The following is a 19,732-nucleotide window of genomic DNA, read 5'->3' on the forward strand; positions in this document are numbered from 1 at the left end:
TCCCTACGAAAGCCCTAAGCATCAGCACCAGCAGTCCATATTGTCCTACTCTTCATTGCCCATCGACATGAGTCTCTCTCCATCCTCGAAGAACACAGTGTCCGCCTCCTGATCACTAGCTATGCGTACGAGCTTAGCAGCTCCAGCTCTGTTGGTACTGGTATATCAAAGTTCCCCGCATCGAAAGACAAGATTGCGCCTGTAATGTTCATCGCAGGATCCGTAACACTTATACATTGTTCATTCACGTCCTTCAAAGCCATAAGCCGCCTGCCGCAGGCCCATCCTGGCACGTCTGCCCATTGGTCATAGAAATATGCGTAGATGTCTGTTGCAGATCCCACATCTGTGAGGCTTAATGACTCGACGCGCCCGAGTGATGGACCAGGGCCAAATAAGCAGAGTCCTGGGATGACATCCTGCCCCGTCGCGATCGTGGAGGTACAGTGTGGATCTCGGTAGAGATTTATGCCGATACCGAGGACACCTCCGTTGAGGATGAAGGCTAGAACTGGGAAGTAATTCATGGTAGAGGAAGATGCCCGTTGACTGAAACGACGGACCTTAAGATTGTGCCGGTTGTGTTTGCGGTCAGGCAGATTGTGGTAAGCAGCTGTACTCCAAGAAGTTCTGTCGATTAGGCATGAGGCACTTCTTATATCCAGTTCCTAACCATAGATTTCAGATCTTTGTGCGACAATCACGTCGAACGGCCTTTCCGTTTCGCAGATCCTCCGTCATGATCGTGCACAGCATACGCCTGGAGATTGTGCTTGTGTGCTCGAGCAGGCCAGATTTCAAATACGGATCGGTTGAGCTTACCTATGGTATATGTTTCTTGCATTGAGCGCGCTCTTGTACCCTGCTGTTAGATTCATAAGTACCTCCAGAGCTCAAGGTGTACAAGGAGTAAATCATGTTGACAGGATTTGATGAGAGTGGTACCACGTTCAACGATGTGCCTGGCGAGCGCGCAAGAAGCGACTCGAGAAAATGGATGAGGGACTTCATGATACATGTCATTTCCTGGGTCATATCTCAATCACCGGCTTTCCTTCGCCAGCTCTCGGTGTGTTTGGTCCATCTGGCTCCTTCACAACGTCTGTCTTGCTTCCTTTCAAAGCAGGCAGATCGAAGCTCTTACTCCTTCCATTACGTGCCGCTTTCCACGAGCCGACTCTCGAGCCTAGATACCCCTTGTCCCACACCAGCGCGCCCACCCATGGCTGAACGTTCCAGCCGACTTGTAGTGTCACATTGGATTTCTCAGACATAATTCCTGACGGGTCAGTGATCTGGTACTTCGGTCTTTGGTTCTTGAGGTTGATTTTGCCAGGCTTCGTGAGTGCCGTAGTACTGCTCTTATCCTTATCTGCGCCTTTCTTGCTCTTGTTTTTCGATGCTCGTAACGTCTTCTTGTCCGGGAAGTAGGTACTCTTCAAGTTTGTCCATGACCACGGAGTAGCAGTAGCCGGTATTATCATGTCCCATATCACAGTTTCAGACTGCTCTGCTCCACCTCTCGTATCGGGATAGTTGGCTGTTACATAGACGAAGAGCTGTTTGGTGTTCCACGTGAAGAGAGGTGACAGGTCTGCGTCAAGATCGAACCTGATCTGTGCATATTCCTCCTTCTTGTTGGAGTAGTAATGCGGCCGGCCTTTAACGACTTGGATGTCTCTGGGCGCGATTTTGGCTGTTGGTTGGGCTGTTGGCGCGGGGAATGGAATGACGCTTAGGAAGGCGATTACGCCTGCTAGAGCGAAGGCACAGGAAGTGAAGAAGCCGAACGTGGTCTGTAGACGGTTGAGGGAGGAGTGCATGGTGAGCAGTGGTGGCCGGTGCTTGGGTCACAGGTATGAGTGCCGAAGATGTCCAAATGCTAAAGTCTGTATCTCATGTTACTATGTCTTCTCTCGTAATCTTAGCCAGCATGTGGGATGAAGATCTGTGAATGAGTACAGCCGTCCAACTTTGTAAATCTGGCAAGAGGACACTTCATCTGAATCCAGGCCTACCATACGAGCCAACGGGCTGGGTCTGGTAATAATGCTACGTGCTCAGTACGGTGGGTCATATTGCGTTATACCACTTATGCGCTACCGTATGCGCCAAGAACTAGTCTTCGCAAAATCAACTTCATCAGCTTGCACTGCATCCCAACTTTTTCCTTCCTTCAAGGACTTCAGCTTGGCGGCTCACATTCTCAGCATGAATCTATTGCTAAAGAGGTGGTTTCAGCATTGCCAGGACATTATGTTCTGGTAGATTCTGCACACGAGGTCCAAGAAGGACACCTGTCGTTAATCGCTCCTGCTCTTTGCACAATGGGAAGCAGGAGTTTCATATCAAGGTGACAAGCAACGGCCTTTGAAGTGCAACCACCCAGCCACCCAATATCTTCTTAGTCACGAGATCCAGCCTTGGCAGTCTTTTTCTGTCAACTTGTATCGCAGTCGCACCTCCTGTCCTCTATCTCTTGAATTCGAGGAGTCTTTTGTTCGAATTACTGGTCATCCAAACTGGCAACAACCATAACAAATTTGCAGCCTCATTTGTACAGCTAAGCCAAAGCAACCACTAGTTTCCTTTGCCATTGACCACCAATGAGAACAAACCGACTAGTCGCAACCGACACATCCTGGCGCGTGCCTGCAACTCAATTTCGACTCAAACTCAACTACGACCGCGTCAGCGCAACGAGCACTGCGCACGAAGGTAGGTATAGACGTTTCTACTGACTCGCCATAGTCTACAACACCACAAATATGGCATCTTTGCCTTTGCGCTACACATGCAACGCATCATATGACCTCCGAGGTTTGGCAGCTCTCGTTGAGCGTCCTGTGTTTGCCTTCCATTCCCTCATTCATTGCCTCAATCCACAAAGATTCAAAACTCCTTTTCTACGCACGTGTCTCTTATCGAGCGAAGGCCAATTCTCTCATCCAACTTGCAAAATGCGACTGCAATGTCAAAGTTCAGTCCTTGGGTGGGACACTTTATGCAAGCATATACCAAGCCTGGCCATGCAAAGCAGGCTTGTGGTCAATTCAGATTCATGGCTGAAACGTGGCGTTGGTCTGGTAGCATGGCGTTGTTCGGGGACGCCTCCCAGCGATTCTTGATGATGGTATAGAGACCATTGTCCTACGAGCGTTACCAGAAACCAGTCTGTTCAATTGGTCAACTCGAAAGCATTGTGATTAGTGAGCGCCCCGCCTTCGAACGCTGTGTCGACATTATCAGCGCTTCATGCTTTGTTGCGTTCACGGTGGAAGCACGCCGTCGTTCGATGCGCCTGGGAGAAGCTACCACAATGTTGGTGTATTTCTAAGAGGCCGCAACGATTGAGCAGATCGAGGCAGCCTTGAAATACACCTAGACACCATGCCAGGTCTCTGCTGCTCAATTGACCGTATGCATAGTCATTTGCATGAACCCCGACAACACAACAGAGTGTACGCCGATCAATGAGATACTCGAGTATTCCACAAGCATTTGCTCCCTTCTTTTTTCACCGGACGTGCCTGTCTCGAACAGGTCTTTGGGGGAGAACGATGCTGCCTAAAGCTATGGTCCACGTGGCAATCTCGCCTGCCACTCTTTTCAGCCGCTGGCTTGCACTATGCGGTTTCACTTAAGCTGCACCTCTATCACTAGGAAGTTGCGCATAGCTTTTGTTGTGTTTGCTTTCTTAGATCTCCAACTATTTCTTCTTGGTCCAGAATGTTCATCTTCGCCCTTGAGGTCTTCATCGAACCTATATGCACGTTGTACGATTGCTGCCGCATGTTAAAAGTCTGAGCATCATTCACAGCAACTCTCGATCGAAGACATGGCGCGCGCCAAAGGTAGGCAAACAGTTAAGCGAAAACATGCTGCCACGATCAATGGTCCTGAGGATAGTAAGGCAAACAATAACTATTGTGAGGCCCCGTCACTAAATTCACGCAGATGAGCAGCCAGCCAGAGCCCCTGTGGTGACCACCAACAAAGACAACCAAGAGACTCAAACCTTCCTCAATATCTTCTTCCACTATATCGAACATGCCAAAGGTCTCAACCAACCAGCCAATAATCAGGCCCTCCTGATCAGAGACTTTCAAGCTCAACTCCCCCGAGCTCGAACTCCCCGATCCATTCTCGCCTTCCAGCAGTATTGCGCAAAGCGCTTCATCGAAAAGATGGTTATCTCAACGAATGGGACGATCAAGCTCAAGCAACCGCGGTTGCAGCTCAAGTACTTCTTAGTAGACGAGCACGGCTTGATCAAAGAAGAAGTTGGCATCCTTAGTCTCCGAGATATGTTGAGCGACGACTTCGTACCGGACATCCATCTCCGTGTCACTTGCCAGCAGCTCGACGCTGCCATGCCTTTCGTCTCCATTTCCTACAAGCTCGTCGGCAGCAAGGGAGCGAGGTACACCATGGAGCCACCCAAGCCTCTTCTCACCTCGATGGAGACTGTAGATCTGACAGCCGATGGCTTTACCAGAGACGTTCAGAGCTACATCATTCACGATATCGAAAGAACGACGCCCTTTACAATCAAGTTCGAAGCATCTGTGCTCAATCTGACCTTCTTCTGGTCAGATGAGAAGAAAGAAAAGAAGGAGGAGTTCACCCTCAAAGACGAGCTGAAGAAACTTGTTCAGGCAGATGGTGACCACGGCCGAATACCACGCAAACAACACATGATCGTCGAAGCACGTCTTCAGAAGAGCGTCAAAGTGGGCGATGAAGAGCTCTGACTGCTATAGGCCTAATTAGCATGACTGTTACCAGCGGAGTGTCGTACGTGAGTTCTGAGCGATCACACCTGAGAGGTTGGTCAATGGTATAAGCACGGCAATGCCGGACTAATGCGGTGTTGATGCTTTGCAATGTTGGTCATTGAGAGTTTCAATTCAATCTCTCCAAAATGAAATCTGACACTGGACACCAATACCATTCGTTCCGTATCTACTACATATTGCTGCATACTACTACCATGGTGAGCTCCGTGATTCCCCGTTTCACGCGTCAGCCGCGAACCTCAGGTTCTGACAAGCCGACTCTTCGCGGCAGGGCTTTTAAACTCGCCGTAGCCGGCGCACATGCTTGTACAGCTCGCCGTAGTGCTTTTTTTACTATCTGAAGAATCGAAGCTGATCCGTAAACATTGCGCAGCATCTTGATTGACTTGGGCGTGATCGAGTCGAAGCTCTGCTCAGCGTTGCGTTGCGCCGGAATCGAGTACTATCCATGTTTGCGTGGGCGAGCGTGACCATGAGCGAACTCAGGAGTGTCGCATTCTCACGGAGGGAGGTACGTGTATACCTCGCTTTTTCAATGCAGAGCAATGTTGCTCATCCTTGCACATCGATAGTAGTGACCTGGACTTCTTTTTGCCTAGCTGTCATAATGTCTGTGCGCGTGGATCGGTATGTGCGGTGCTAGACCTCACCGTTGCCTCGGAGCTTCTTACATCTTCGCGGCATTCCTGATCCGTGCATTGATCGTGCTAATCTACGAACATCAACACCAGATGTTGCAGGTTGATGGTAAGTCTTTCTTTTGTGTGCACCTTCAAGCTACTCGCTGTCTCACCGTTACAAAAACAACTTGCAGCAGGTCAAGAGGTCGACATGTGGCCTCTGTGGCTCATCCTTGCAGTTGCCCTCGGCGGGATCTCGGTGCTAGGTTCTGCTGCATTGCTCACAGTGTATATTGAGCGAAAGCGACGTCGAAAGCTTGTCGCACAAGGGGCCTTCGATCGCAATGTTAGCCAATACCATCGACCACACCTCAGCATCAAAGATGTCGACTACGCAGCCCTGCCTCGACCTACTCGCAGTCTGCGCCAGAGTATTGTCAGTCCCCGAAGAGATTCGCGATTCTACTCTACCATGCCATCGGAGGACGAAATTAGGACGTTTCCGGACTGTAGCGCAGAATCTGTTGCTGAGGCATCGTACGTGCACACGAGTACTGGCGCGGATCGATCCCATCAATGGCTGAGCCCATCGAAGTCGGGGAAGAAGGACAAGCGAAAGAAGAAAGCACCTGTATTCTCGATCAGTGCGCCAATGGCAAGATCACCGCTGTCCGCTGTGATTGAAGTAACCGAATCGGAGAGAGCCGGGTCCCCTGAGCCAGTAGAGCTACCGGCACATACCACACCAAAAGTGACGCCAGAGAAGCCAACAGCTCATCTGCACAATCCTATGCCGTCTCATGGGCCTCAAAGCTCCTTTGATAGTATGATCAGCAACGCTGGCAAGAATTCAAATCGTGTCTCACAGCGAATCAGCCACGGCAATACTCTCAAGTCAAGATCAATCAGTATGGGTAGCATCAACGCATCTCCTCCCGACTGTCCGTTGCCTCCAGTACCTCAGGGTATGTCAAAGAGCCATTCTAGGAACGCGAGTGCCTCGAGGACGAAGCCAATTATCAGCACACAACGCCGAGACATTTCCTTACTTAACACACCACTTTCGACAAAGCATGACAACATACCTGGCCCAAACAGACCCAATAACACGCAAGTCAAAGCCAGTAATGCCTTCTCTGATTTCGATTTTGGCCTCGAGGACGGTACTATCCAGATTATTCGGATAGAGGCTGAGCAAAGTCCGCAGCCCACAGCAGATCAAACCCGAATGCACAGTCCCCTTCGATCTGCTCCGGCGGCGAGTACAACTTATCCATCAGATGACAGCTTCAAGACGATCGACGCAAGCAGGTGGAATCTTCCCAGAGGCCTTCGACATCTTGGTCCATCGACCCCCAACCTATCCGCAAATAGTTCTGAGTCTGGCAGCAGACCCATCTCGGCAGTTTCGTTGACCAGCTACAACGGCTTTCATAGCAATCCGCATACGCCGAGTGTTAGTCCCAGTAAGATGTCTTTCGGCCCGCCTTCTCGACCTGTTTCCATCAGTAGTGTGGACATCTTCCGCAATTCGATCGTTGGCCCGAACGCGCCTGTTCTTGCGCCTGAGTCCCCAAGAAGCCGAGGACACAAGAGGCAGAACTGTGTCAGAATCAGTGGCCTTACGCCAGTCGATGCGGCTAAGAAAAGGTTGAGCTCGCAACTTCGCCGCCTGTCTGAAGCGGAGGAGACAGATTTCGAAGATAATAAGAGTATGGCTGTTGAGTTACCGGCCACGAGTCCCGTTAAGTCAAAACTTAGTGCAGTTGAGCTGCCAGTTCCCAATACGGTATTGGAAGTGCCAAAGGTTAGACAGCCACAAGCGCTTTCACTACGCGTCAAGCGACCTGGTGTGCCTTCTGTTCGAGACAAGCAGAGCACGCAGTCACCACAACTCGATACGAATGCTACCGCTTACCAACAGCAGCCAAACATCTCACCGCAGCATTACTCGGAGAGTCCATTGACTGCGTCGACGACAATAGAACCACCATTCAGATACCAAGGCTCTCCAGCCTCGGATCCAACCCGAGCGCCTCCACCGAAGCAAGAATATTCACCGGTTTCGCCATCTCCGCAAGCCCTTACCCCAGAGAAGAAGCAACCACAGTTACGTCGACCACTCACATACTCGCCAGCGTCCCCGTCTATGCTCAACAGCCCAGTGCCGAGCTCAACGGGTCCTCGGCGGAACAAAACACAGCTTCATGGTCCACGGAACATTCCTCCACCATCTCTTCACGTACGCAACAAGACCAGCCCAGCTCTACGCCAAGGCGAACGATCTGGTTCACCGATACGGAAAACTTCATCGAGCAACCACAGCAAACAACGCAGCACAAGCCAAGATGACATGAAGCGATCTCTTGCCCTGCTCAAGACACTGACCCATGCCGCTCAGTCAGGCCCTGGACTACCAGAAGTCAACATCGTCAAGAGCAATCCTGCAGACCGGTCCGACAGAGCTGTCTCAAAGTTGCCGCCTTCTCGATATGCCGAGTTTTCAACATCCTCTGCATCAACTCAACGGCCGAGGCAAAGGTCAAAGACTGTTGGAGGACGACCAGCGCCAAGTATGTTCGAGCCACCACGAACCAGGCCGGAAATGGCCTTCGTTCACCGACAGCAACAGCAGCAGCAACAGCAAGCGAAAGTGACACCGCCCGTCGCCTCGAAGTTTCCACACAGCCCCTCGAGTATCAGCATCTATGAAGACGTAAGTGTCAAGAGTGACAGTCCCGAGGTCACATTCAAAGCTGCACCTCAGCCAATCTCCCACAAACCCACGACCGCCAATCGTACCAGATCCAGGACCGTGACTGGCGCTAAGCCAACCCAGCCCGCCGGAGATGAAAGCCTTCGACGAGTTCAACAGAATGCCGACGCCTTTACAAGTCGTGCTCTCGCAGTTGGTGGTAACTCTCCTAAGATGCACGACGGCGACTATCGGGACAGGAAAATGCCGAGTGACCGCGACGAGTACGGGAAGGTGCAAGACGCTCACTCCGGCCCTCGAACACAGCCTCCGACATCAGAAGATCTTGCTAAGGTGAGAGAACAGATTGGACAGATATCTGGCCGTACCCCTGCTAGACACAGAGCTGGAAGCACAACCAGCAACGTGCGGGACGGGTGGGCGACCGCAACTGCTACGGGGTATGGCGCACCCGGACCAAGGAAAAGAAGTCACACTATTGCTGCAAATCCTCGACCAGTCATCGCTACGGAGATGAAAATGAAGGAGGGTGTTGGTCTGGGTGTTGACTTTGGGAGGACAGGGCTTGCAACGACGTTCTTGAATGATATGGAAAGGGATGGTATTGGACGGCTGCGATGATGTCTGAAGTGATGCTTTTTGCTTCCCGTTTGATCTTTGTTGAGGCTCTCAACCCTCACACGCTTTCGCCTTCATTCAGTATACAGTTTTATTCCTCGACAAGCTTGGCAATCGTTATGAGCTCCGTTGCCACCATAATCACACGAATTCCGGCAGGATATACTTACTATACGCTCGCTGCCACCGTGTTCTCTTCTACTGTATGTTTTTGTGCATACCGCACACTCTGTTTGCTCGCGTGTCCTTTGGTGCTGATGTCGTCACGATTACCGCTGGGCGCACGAAGTCTGAACCTATCGGGCTGAGTCCGGTCGTACATGATTGTACGACATTATTCGAGCATGTACGGTATCTTAGCGCGTACACGTGACGCCAAGACAGATTCTTTCCGCTCAACTACTTGGAGCGGCCCATCTGTTTGCCCGAGCGGAAATCGTGCTCTTCGAATCCAGCCCAACATCAGTCATATCGAAAACGAAGCTCATGATGTCCACGAATCGGGATCGGTTCGTCCCCATACTCGTAGGGAGCCCTTAATCTGATTAGGCAGAATGACAGCACAAGCAATACTTGGACGACTGCTCCGCTCTCGTGATTATGCTGTCTAAGGGGTACGCCTGAGTTCAGCTCCAAACTATAAGAGCACGTACACCCACAACTCATACTTACGACTCATCAGCACAGCATACAGCAGCGTCCAAAACTTTGATATTATCTTATTCATACCTTTACACCGGTCTTGGCCTCACCAGGCAGCGAGCCATCATCAACATGCCCCCCAAATACATCAACAAGCTTCACAACAAACGCGTCCTCATCCTAGGCGGCACAAGCGGCATAGGCTTCTGCGTCGCCGAGAATGTCCTCGAGAACGGGGCAATCGTCATCGTAGCCTCTTCGCGCCAAGAATCCATCGACAAGACACTCGCCCGCCTCCGCGAGTCCTATCCTGACTCCAGCAAGAATGTCTCAGGACACGTCATCGACCTACGCTCAGACAACGTCGAAGCACACATCATCTGCCTCCTCGACTCCGCCACCAACAACGCCAAAGCACCCCTCGACCACATCGTCAGCACCGCCGGCGACAACGTCGCAATCCAGCCCCTCTCCGCCTTCAACGGCATGGAAACCATCATCAGCGCCCAACGTGTCCGATACAACGCGTCAATGCTCATCGCCAAGCACGCACCCGGCAAGTACCTCCGCCGCTCCAACCACTCCAGCATCACCCTCACCGGCGGTGTAAATACCCACCGCCCCGGAAACAACTGGGCAATCCCGGCGTCACTCGGTGCAGCCCTGCATGGCCTGGTTCGGGCTTTAGCTGTTGATCTTCGTCCTATCCGTGTGAATATCGTCGAGCCTGGCGCGACTGATACGGAACTATTTAGCAGGACGTTCACAGATAAGGAGCGGCTTGAGAAGCTGAAGGAGGTGTTCAGGAAGCAGACGTTGACTGGGGAGATGGGGCGGCCGGAGGATGTAAGTGAGGCTTATATCTATTTTATGCGGGATAGGTTTGTTACTGGGCAGTCTGTTTTGACGGAGGGTGGGTTGTTGTTAGCAGCTGGGGCCGAGCGGTAACGTGAAGCAGAGCGTATACACAGCCACGCATGCTGGAGCATACTGGCATGTTGTCCGGGCCTCGATACATGTCAGAGCTGTCACTCCTTGGTGGTTGCCTGAGGTATAGTATTACACTGTCACTTTTGACACCCCGTACTGCTCTGTTGTTACGGTTGCACTTGAACAAAACACTTCGTCAGTTGTTTGCGTAATAACACTATCTTGTTCGGCTTGAGGCGGAAGACCTAGGTGGGTCCCAGACACGGTCGACATACTAACACAAGGTCAAAATCCCGTCATACCAAAATTTGTCCTTTCTTCCCTTCCTCTCTTACATCAGTCACACCACTCTCATACCTTCGTTCATCTCAAATCGCAGATCACGACAAGGAATCATGGCAGAAACGCCCGAAAAGCAGGTTGATCAACCCGACCAGCACGAAGCGCACTCTCTTGATAGCCCAGAAAGTAAGTCATGTTGCACCAAATGATTCCCAGCTTGCGCTGACATTGCTTACAGCCGCCACTGGTTCAGAACTCAAGCGCACATTCGCGCAGACTGATATCGACGACGTGAGCGCAGATGCTGTCACTGGTAAGTCACCGCCACCAATGTGGTAGTCGCAGAAAGCTAAAAAGCCGTTACAGGGACGCCTGCGAAGCGCCAGGCAGTCACCAACACGTCCGAGGAAGCTGCTCCAGCTGCAACGAGTCAATCGCAGGTCGACGAGAGGCTAGTCGTGAGTTCAGCTCTACTTCGAGGTCCGCAGCCACGAAACTAATCCTTTCAGCTTGGCTACAGGATTGAAAGCGCCTTGTCTTTGAGACTGCCAGAAGCTGAATATGAACCGTACAACAACATGACACTTGACGACACTGCAATTGAAGAGATCATCGCAGCACTGGCCCGTGCCAAGTTGCGCCAAGAGGGGTCGAGTCCTTCCACTGCTACACGACCATCAAGCTCAACGCCTGCTCAAGATACATCCACCACACCGAAGGTCAAATTGACTTTTATCTACCAAGAGCCAGACGTGCCGTCAATCTCTGCAAACCTACACATCCCCGACCAGCACGTCGAGCTCGTGTCTGATGAAGTACCTTCTTCTGGCATGTCTCTCGAAGCCTTGTGCGACGAGAAGATCTGTGCAATGGTTTGTGAGCAAGAGGCATACGAGAAGAACACTTTCGATACGGATAAGCTCGACCTCAAATACTACAAATGCGACGTTATGGGTGTACTTGGGGAAGAGGCGTTGACACCACACCAGGTTCTTGATATCATTGAGGCCGACGGCGAAGGAGAGATGCAATATTTCAAGGTCATCGGCATGTACAAGCGAGAACCTGTCCACATGATCAAGGTCCTCTGTGTCTGGTACGACGCTCTGGACCAAAAACATCGTGCTAGGGATGGAGTGGAGCTTGGCTGGGCTCAACTTCGCCACGCTCATGTACAGGCTGATTTCAAAATCCTCCGAAGTGATGTGGTAGGTTTTGCCACGGACCGACAACGCACAGAACATGGCAAGGATGTTACTGGTCGAAAACTCAGTGGCGAGATATTCTGGTCAAATGAAACAGGGGAGAGGCTGGAACCTGCTGCCTTTCGCAACACGTCGCATCTGAACAAGCTCAAGCCTGCTGTGTTTACTGATGAGACGCCAAAGGTGCAGTACCTGCTCGTCAAAGTTGGTTGGGTTGGACGTTAGCATAAGCATGGTTGACGTTTGGTCAAGCACATCATCTGGTGCAAGGTTGTGAGTCGTTTCGCAACAGGGAGACTAGCAGAATAAGATGTGATGGGAGGAGGAGGTGCATAGCTTGCTCCTAAGACAGCAATAGAACATTTACACGAGCAGAGACTAGTGATTGAGCTTGGATCGGACTTCTGAAAATGGTATCGTAGAGGTAGGACTTCCACTATCTTGCCTGTTCTGATTTATGATGTCCTCACGCCAGACATTGAAAATAACCGCTTACTGTTCGCTCAACTTGCTTGAAAGCTTACTGGACCGGGCATTCGTATGTATGGGATGAGTATGTCTTCACACTCTGTCACATTAGTCACAGCACTTTTTTGGAGAATAGGTGATCTACTTGTTCGGAGCGCGTCCATATTATCACCGTGTTGTTTGACCAGCGCGTTTTGGAGAATAGCTTGGCATAACTTTCTCACGTGACCGCTAGCCCACTTGTAGTTAGTCTTTCAAGCTATATCACTAGTCACGATAGGCAGCAACTTCGAACAACTCCCCATGAATTGTATCTACACTTCTTGACACCAATTCTTTTAGATTGACCTTGACTGTTATACAACTCTTATCCTTGAAGCTCTTCCTAGGTCACGCTGAATGTCGATTTATCTACATCATCATGCTGCAAAGGACTTCCATCGATCAAGCAGTTTGCGGCTACTTTTGGCACAAGATTGGCATTTCCGAAACTTGCGATCCTAGAAGATGGATGAAGTTACATCCTGCATTTCAATGCTTCCACATATCGAGTATGGATGTCTGTACGATGATCGCTAATTTCATACAGGTATTCGCTTTGCGCCCAGCTGCACAATTGATCCTCACTGCACTTGCGGTGGCTACAACCACGAGACATGACCTCTGTCACGACTATGCAGCTCCAAAAGAGCATGCAGCCGGTGTTTGCATATTGAAACAAGTACAAGAACGTTGGTGGACGCATGTCGCGGGTGATGCTCTGTTCGTCACGTATGGATAAACCTCACTGGCGCGGCATGTGGTTGCCTCTGTTCATGGTTGGCCGACGACAATAGTGCTTTGGCACCTTTTGTCCGTTGCCTCGAGCTGCCTGATCAGTCTGTAGAGCATGCAGGCTGGTCTGCTTCGAGAGCTTAACAGGTCAACCAGTCATTGCTCTGTTGTTCCGACTGTTGCCCGTAACTCTGCACCGAAGCATAGGAATGGCATGCCGTGCTCCCGTTCGAGCTTTCTTTGACTTCAAGCAAGTCGATATTGCTGTTGGGTGGTGAAAAATTCCTACCTGCACATCGCATAATTTTGCTTGTACAGACAGTCGGATTCTCCTCGCTAGACTCCCGTACAACAGAAGGAACATGTCACCCCTCTCTTACGCCACATACCACGAGACATGAACCCAAAACACAACCATGTAGCTCAAAAAGAGCATGCAGCTGGCGCCTGCAGCTCGAAACGAATGCGAGAGTGTTGATGGACGCCTGTCGCGGGTGATGCTCTGTCCCGTATGGATACACCTCACCGGCGCGGCATGTAGTCACCCCATTCATGGTTGACTCAAGATTCGAAGCGAGAGAGCAGGCTGTGCCAGCGGAGCTGCAAGTTCATCCTGTATGGCCAAAGGCCTGACTGCTTTTCTCGTTTCTTTCCGTTGCCTCGAAATGTGCTTCCATTCTGTGAGAGTAGGCAGACTGGCTGGCTTCGAGTGCCGAACAAGTCAACCAGTTTCTACTCTGTTGTTTTGGTGTGGTGAGAGGAAGCGTCTACTTCGAGGAAGTGGTATGGACTACGCTCTGATCTGTCCTCCTGCTGTCAGCATGCCATTCAAATGATTGGACGTCGCAGCAAATTTCACCTTCTCACACGGCACATACCACGCCTCCAGAAACACATGCAGCAGAAAACTGGTCTATCAACACAAGTACACGGGTAAAGGAGTTGCATGTTGCAGGTGACACGCCCTGGCGCTACATGCATACACCTCACCGACGCAAATGCAGCCACCTTACTCATGGTTGATCGATGGTGTAGCACAGGGCCGATCCGGTTGTCCTGTAGAGCCGGTAAGCTAATTCTCGGTCCTGCTGTTTCGCACACGTTGCCCAGGACCGCCATGTCAATGCTATAGAGCAGGTAGCTTGACTTGCCTGGTGCCAAACATATCAATCAGTCCTTGCTATTTTGTTTTGGAGGGCAGTGGCCTGTTGCGTGGGGCTTTGGAGGTCTGATATGTGTGACGTGATGGAGGTGACCTCTGTTCTTGCTTGCGCTATGAGCGCAAAGACATGCTTACTGGCCTGTGGTCACTGCTACCTTTGCTTCTAGCCATTAAGCACTGATGGATGCGCTCTTTCCCTGTACCCTGCCCTCCCAAGTCCGTTGTCGTGTACGATGGCGGTTTCTCTGGTGGCAACACTATCGAGACACAGCCATCTATCACTGCAACGAGCTTGCTCCTTCACCACTCCTTCCTCATACCCAATATATGCACCTGCACATCTCATTATCATCCCACTCTCCTTCACACTCCTCCTTCTCTCCTCCACGAGCTCAGCCTTGCGGCAACTACCACAAATGGGCGCTGGCTCGCTATACTCTCGTCATTGGGAGAATTTGCTTTGAGCAAGTGCCTGAAGACGGAGGCGTCGTACGTGACCATCGAATGGATAAGGAAGGTGACACAGCTGCGTCATTTTCGAAGGAACAGCCAGTACGAAACGAGGCAAGGAAGACAAAGCTGGATGGACTTTCTACGTGTTAGTGGGAAGAGGCTTGCCGCGATCCTAGGATCCTTAAGGGGTATATAGCTGTATCTAGAAAACACTTATGTGACCGTAAGAGAGGTAAGTACCTTTGCTACTGTTTATAGCGTGATGAATGCCAATACCATGGGAGACACTACACATGTACACCTATGGAAGATCGGGCATATCAGTTACATCTTACAGGGAAGGACGGAAAAAAGAGTCTGAAGCTCAACAACGATGTTATTATCGTACTCAAATACTGTGCCAAACATCATAATCGCTCGAACGCTCTCACAAAATACAAATGCTATACACATACTTTTGCCATCCCACCCTCCTCACCAGCAGCGCAAGCCTACCAATGATGATGCGAAGCATGACTATACACCCTTCCAAACTCCTCCCTCTTCACCCTCTGCGACGCACGACTAGCCCTCGTTCCAGTCCTGGTCATACCCGGTCGACTAGCCGAACTCTTAGTCCTGCTAGCACCAAGCCTCTCATCCCCTCTCGACTTCTGCGTCTCAATCCGCGCCATATCAACACCATCGCTCGCGCCTTGCTCAGCAGGTCGTTGTCCCTGCTTCTCATCCTCAGACTCCTCCTGCTCTTCATCTTCGACCTCCTTCTGCTGCGCCTTCATGTCTGCCATGATCTTGTGTGCCTGAGCCGCATACTTACACTTCAGCCTGATTTTCTCGCCGACCTTGTAGAAGACGAAGAGGAAGGGCATGCATGCTAATGCTAGGAATGCGGGTATCGACGACGCCCAGTGGATACCGAGGGTGCCATACATCTGCGATGTGAAGAGTGGGAAGACAGCGCCGAAAATCGATCGGAGGACTGAGTTTGCGGCGAGAACGGAGGCGGCGTAGATGGTGTACGCGTCGATGAGGTAGTTCATGCAGCTGAGGAAGACGAGGACCATACCAAAACCGAATGGTGCGGTGCCGATGATGCAGACGATCCAGTGGATAGATGGGTAATTTGTCCATGCGAACCAGAAGAGGCCGACGGGGAGTGCGACGCAGCCGACCATTCCGGGTGGTAGACGGGCTTCGGGTGGTGCCTCGCCGTCGTGTTCGTCTTCGACGCGCATGTATCTTTTGTTGTCCCAAATAGCGTACCCAACGCCGATAAGCATGCCGACTGCAATGCCTATGAAAGCGAGACCGCCGATACCTTGAGACCAACCGCGTTTCTGCTGGAAAACAATGGGGAAGGCGCCAAACATCATATAGAGAACACCGTAGATGATGGCCATGTAAATGCTAATTAGGAAGACGATGGGTTCAGTAAAGAGTAGTGCCCAGGGTCGGGTTAGGGATTTCTTGAAGGCAGCCTTTGGCGTGGTCTTGCCTTGTTTCTTCTCGAGGATGCTGATGTAGTTCTTTCCGGTCATCTTGCTGAGCTTTGCGGCGCGGCGCTTGAGGATGACAGGTGAGTATGTCTCGGGAATTGTGAATGTGCCGAAGAGCCAGAGGACCCCTGTGAAGATTGCCATGACCCCTTCAACCCATCGCCATCCAGCGGAAGATTCGCCCACAAATCCTCCGACAATGGGGCCGATGACTGGGCCTAGAAAAGGTGCTGCAGCGAAGATGGACATGCCTATGCCTCGCTCGTTTGCTTGCATCATATCTGCAATCACACCGCCGGCGTTGGTGAGCGGGGAGGACCCGAATGTGCCGGCGAGGAACCGAAGGACGATCAGTGTAGCAGCATTGTTTGCGCCTGCGGCACCAGCGTTGAATATGGTGAGCATCATGTATGTACCTGAGAACAGAATCTGTCGACCGTAAAGCTCGGAGAGTGGTGCCCATAGCAGCGGACCGACGGCAAACCCCAAGACGAAGAGTGAGATGCCCAAAGTTGCAACTTCCTGGCTGATCTGGAATTCGGTAATAATCTGTCTGGTTGCGCCAGAATACGCAGATGAGACGAAGGCGACTGCGAGGGTAGCAAAAGCCACTGTCATGACGATGAACCATTTTTTGACTTGACTGAACTCCATGGGATTTCGAGGATCGTTGGGAATGAATTCGACGAGGTAGGGGTCATCTTCTGTGCCTGAACCTTTGTATTGGTGATTTAGAACAGCGTCTGTGACGAGGGTTTGCGACCAGACGAGGCGCCAGTGAGGCACTTTTTCCTTTACATGGTGCCGTTGTTGAGAATGTTCTTGCTTCTCAGGGTCGGTATTCTGTTTCTGAGCTGCGCGCTCGGGAGATGCTGTCTCGCGATCGTTCTCACCGACTGTGCTGGTGGAATTTGTGGAGATTGTTGACAAAGTGCTCGACCTGTTTATCGGAGCTGAGGTAGGCTCCTGGTGCGACGACATCTTATAGGCGTAGATTGTGCACCTGTGCTGTCGCTATATACTGGAAGTTCACTAGTATTGAAGATTGGTAGCAACACCAGCAACGGAGGGCGTTGATAAGCTATATATTGAATCAAACACTTGACGGCACATGGCGCATCCGATCGTGTTGGGACCCCAGCGGGTAGTCCATCGCCTTTCCGAAGTCATTCGTCATAGTCGGTCGGAAAGGACAAATGTCTGCGCTAGTGTTGCGCTAAATCATTGGACATGCCGATCTACCGGGTCGGCTTTGGTTGGCTCTCAGGCACCGAAAGGCCCAAATTTTGTGCCATACTATTACATCATCAGAAAGATTTTCTTTCTCTGCAGGTGTCTCGAGGCATTCGCGTTTTCTGTGGCTTTCATCGCGGACTTTAGCTGCGATGAACGCATAAAAACCGGCAACCCTGATATGCCGAGCTGTGCACCTTCATAACAGGGATCAGCAAGAGCCTCAGGCTTGGTCCGAGCGGCCATGCTTGCACGGCGTAACGGAATCTCCATGGGCCTCCGATGGTCTCAACAGCGCACGAGACCCTGTCCACTGGGAGTTCCGATCTCCATGTACTTGATGGATTTTGATCCAGTGTGTCCGTTAAGTCCCTGTAGGCAAGCATATTGTTTCGAAGAGCTGTTCAAGTCGTGAAAGAGCTCCAACCGCACATTCGCCCATGCCACCATCCTGAACGTATCGTTTCGATACCCGTGCTCTGTTGCACAAGATCGACGCTAGGAGTCGAGGCACTACTCAGTAGTCCGATTGTTCGCTTGGCAAGATAGACGAACGATCGCGCGTGCTTCCTGAAGCATTTTCTTACCAGTACTTGTAAACAAACCTACGAGTATCGTGAATTGCTTGCTAACCTGCTGGAAGGACTTGATGATCGGACGTCTTCCAGTATTCTTGCCTTTGCTATCAAGAACAGCTGCGCTTTGCATATGACCTAATTATGGTAGATGTCGAAAAATTCGATGTTCGACTGATGGATGGCTCTCTGAATCGAGACTCTCCAAGTGGGCGATGAGCTAGAAAGCATTCCGACGAATGGCACCTTCTCTCACAATTAGTCCTTCATGACTGTAACGATCCTCGACGAGAGCCATAGCACTTGATGTGGTGATATGGGCAGCGAGGTCTACGCGAGCATCCAGTCATGAATGAAAAGCAAAGATAGATGGCATGTCCATCGACTGCGCATGGCTTTCTCATATCGCGCCTTGCACAGATGGCAACCAAGCACATAACAGGGTCATAGTCAACGGCCACTGCCCCAGCAATGAATACTGGCCATCTACGAGCGGGCTATCACACTATTGGTCCGTCCTTCGCTTAACACCGCCACAATGCATCGACACCAGCGGCTACCGCCTTCAGCCTGATAGTTGTGCTTGATCTACTTGACCTTATTATATAAGTCTGCGCGAAACGCGGGAGCCAATCCTAACGAGCCAATATCTGACAACGCTTTCCGACTTCGATACCTGACAGTTCTTGTTCAAAAGACAACCGTGCCTCGCCCAGAGGCTAGATGGAGAACTTCAACCTCACATCGAATTGCTCGCAGACCGCCATCTTTTACAATGCCTTACACGTGGGCGCCGATAGTCTCTTAGCACTGCTTCGTCCACTTCTAATGCAAGGCACAAACATCCCTGATGACCTCCTCGAAGCGCAGCTCGACAACCATACCTTCACCAAAGAATTGCTATCCCGCGCGGGCCATCAGTGTGGGGATAGCATATGTAGAAACTTGAACTTTCCTGGAAACGCAGATATCGCTGGGATCGGGGTAAGGAAACATAGGACTCCGGTCCTGGCAGTAAGCTAATAGGACCAACAGGCAATCGTGGCATACGGCCTCATAGTTTTGACTACCACGATCATTTTCGTTGACGCATGGAGGGCACGACGGCCTTACACTGAATTATCGATCTTCATGGACTTGAAACTAAGACTGGCTCACTTCGATAGCTTACTTTTCTTCCAAGTCGTGGCTCAGATAGCCTTTTGGGCCTACCTTCCAAGGATGAAGTCGGTTTACGAGCTCGCGATAGGTACATCTCGCTCCAACTCACCTTCCGTCTGTCAGAACCCGACATGGCTGACACGATTCAGCCCTTCTCGTCACCAGAATGACAGCTTGTGCTGCTCTAACAATTGCTGCCTATAACGATAAGGCCCTCAGCACGTCTCAAGCATACCTGTTCGTTGGAGGCATATTGGGATCTTTGGCAACCGGGATATTCAGCTACTTAGCAGGCGGCTATGCAGAGAGAGCCAATTTTGTAGACGTCCCGTGTCGGAAAACATACGCAATACCAGTAAGGCTCATCCAAGTATCAACAGCTGTTTACGTCCTGGTCGGTGGGTCAGTCTTTCTCTACATATTCTTGAGCCTCGCGTCACATCGCTTGGGAAAGAGAATCGACCAGGCTGTAAATAAGATCGATACAGTGCTTGGGCATACGCTGTTCTGGACAGAACTCATCCTTATGTGGGCAACACTTGGTCTGATCATCTTCGTCCGGCAAAGTGCGAAACAAATCTTTGGCTCATCATATCAG

General features: G+C 51.1%; 7 protein-coding genes across 7 annotated transcripts; 4 read left to right on the forward strand and 3 right to left on the reverse strand.

Annotated features, from left to right (window-relative positions):
- Window positions 1-119: 119 nt before the first annotated feature.
- PMZ80_006213 (uncharacterized protein) lies at window positions 120-527 on the reverse strand (the record flags this gene model as incomplete). The annotated part of the gene is made up of 1 exon (XM_064874626.1): window positions 120-527. The coding sequence occupies one exon, from the start codon at window positions 525-527 to the stop codon at window positions 120-122; it is 408 nt and encodes a 135-aa protein (XP_064729026.1).
- Window positions 528-1,031: 504 nt separating this feature from the next.
- PMZ80_006214 (uncharacterized protein) lies at window positions 1,032-1,823 on the reverse strand (the record flags this gene model as incomplete). The annotated part of the gene is made up of 1 exon (XM_064874627.1): window positions 1,032-1,823. One exon carries the CDS (start codon window positions 1,821-1,823, stop codon window positions 1,032-1,034), a length of 792 nt encoding a protein of 263 aa, XP_064729027.1.
- Window positions 1,824-3,838: 2,015 nt separating this feature from the next.
- PMZ80_006215 (uncharacterized protein) lies at window positions 3,839-4,754 on the forward strand (the record flags this gene model as incomplete). The annotated part of the gene is made up of 2 exons (XM_064874628.1): window positions 3,839-3,908; window positions 3,958-4,754. 2 exons carry the CDS (start codon window positions 3,839-3,841, stop codon window positions 4,752-4,754), a joined length of 867 nt encoding a protein of 288 aa, XP_064729028.1.
- An 876-nt stretch (window positions 4,755-5,630) lies between these two features.
- On the forward strand, window positions 5,631-8,756 carry PMZ80_006216 (uncharacterized protein; the record flags this gene model as incomplete). The annotated part of the gene is made up of 1 exon (XM_064874629.1): window positions 5,631-8,756. The coding sequence occupies one exon, from the start codon at window positions 5,631-5,633 to the stop codon at window positions 8,754-8,756; it is 3,126 nt and encodes a 1,041-aa protein (XP_064729029.1).
- Window positions 8,757-9,527: 771 nt separating this feature from the next.
- On the forward strand, window positions 9,528-10,343 carry PMZ80_006217 (uncharacterized protein; the record flags this gene model as incomplete). The annotated part of the gene is made up of 1 exon (XM_064874630.1): window positions 9,528-10,343. The coding sequence occupies one exon, from the start codon at window positions 9,528-9,530 to the stop codon at window positions 10,341-10,343; it is 816 nt and encodes a 271-aa protein (XP_064729030.1).
- Window positions 10,344-10,720: 377 nt separating this feature from the next.
- On the forward strand, window positions 10,721-12,037 carry PMZ80_006218 (uncharacterized protein; the record flags this gene model as incomplete). Its single annotated transcript, XM_064874631.1, has 4 exons — window positions 10,721-10,793; window positions 10,846-10,920; window positions 10,974-11,065; window positions 11,117-12,037. The coding sequence occupies 4 exons, from the start codon at window positions 10,721-10,723 to the stop codon at window positions 12,035-12,037; spliced, it is 1,161 nt and encodes a 386-aa protein (XP_064729031.1).
- A 3,123-nt stretch (window positions 12,038-15,160) lies between these two features.
- PMZ80_006219 (uncharacterized protein) lies at window positions 15,161-17,146 on the reverse strand (the record flags this gene model as incomplete). The annotated part of the gene is made up of 1 exon (XM_064874632.1): window positions 15,161-17,146. The coding sequence occupies one exon, from the start codon at window positions 17,144-17,146 to the stop codon at window positions 15,161-15,163; it is 1,986 nt and encodes a 661-aa protein (XP_064729032.1).
- Between the last annotated feature and the right edge of the window lie 2,586 nt (window positions 17,147-19,732).

The sequence above is a fragment of the Knufia obscura genome, assembly GCF_036327395.1.
Source record: "Knufia obscura strain CCFEE 5817 isolate CBS 148926 chromosome Unknown scaffold_7, whole genome shotgun sequence".
NCBI classification, from domain to species: domain Eukaryota; kingdom Fungi; phylum Ascomycota; class Eurotiomycetes; order Chaetothyriales; family Trichomeriaceae; genus Knufia; species Knufia obscura.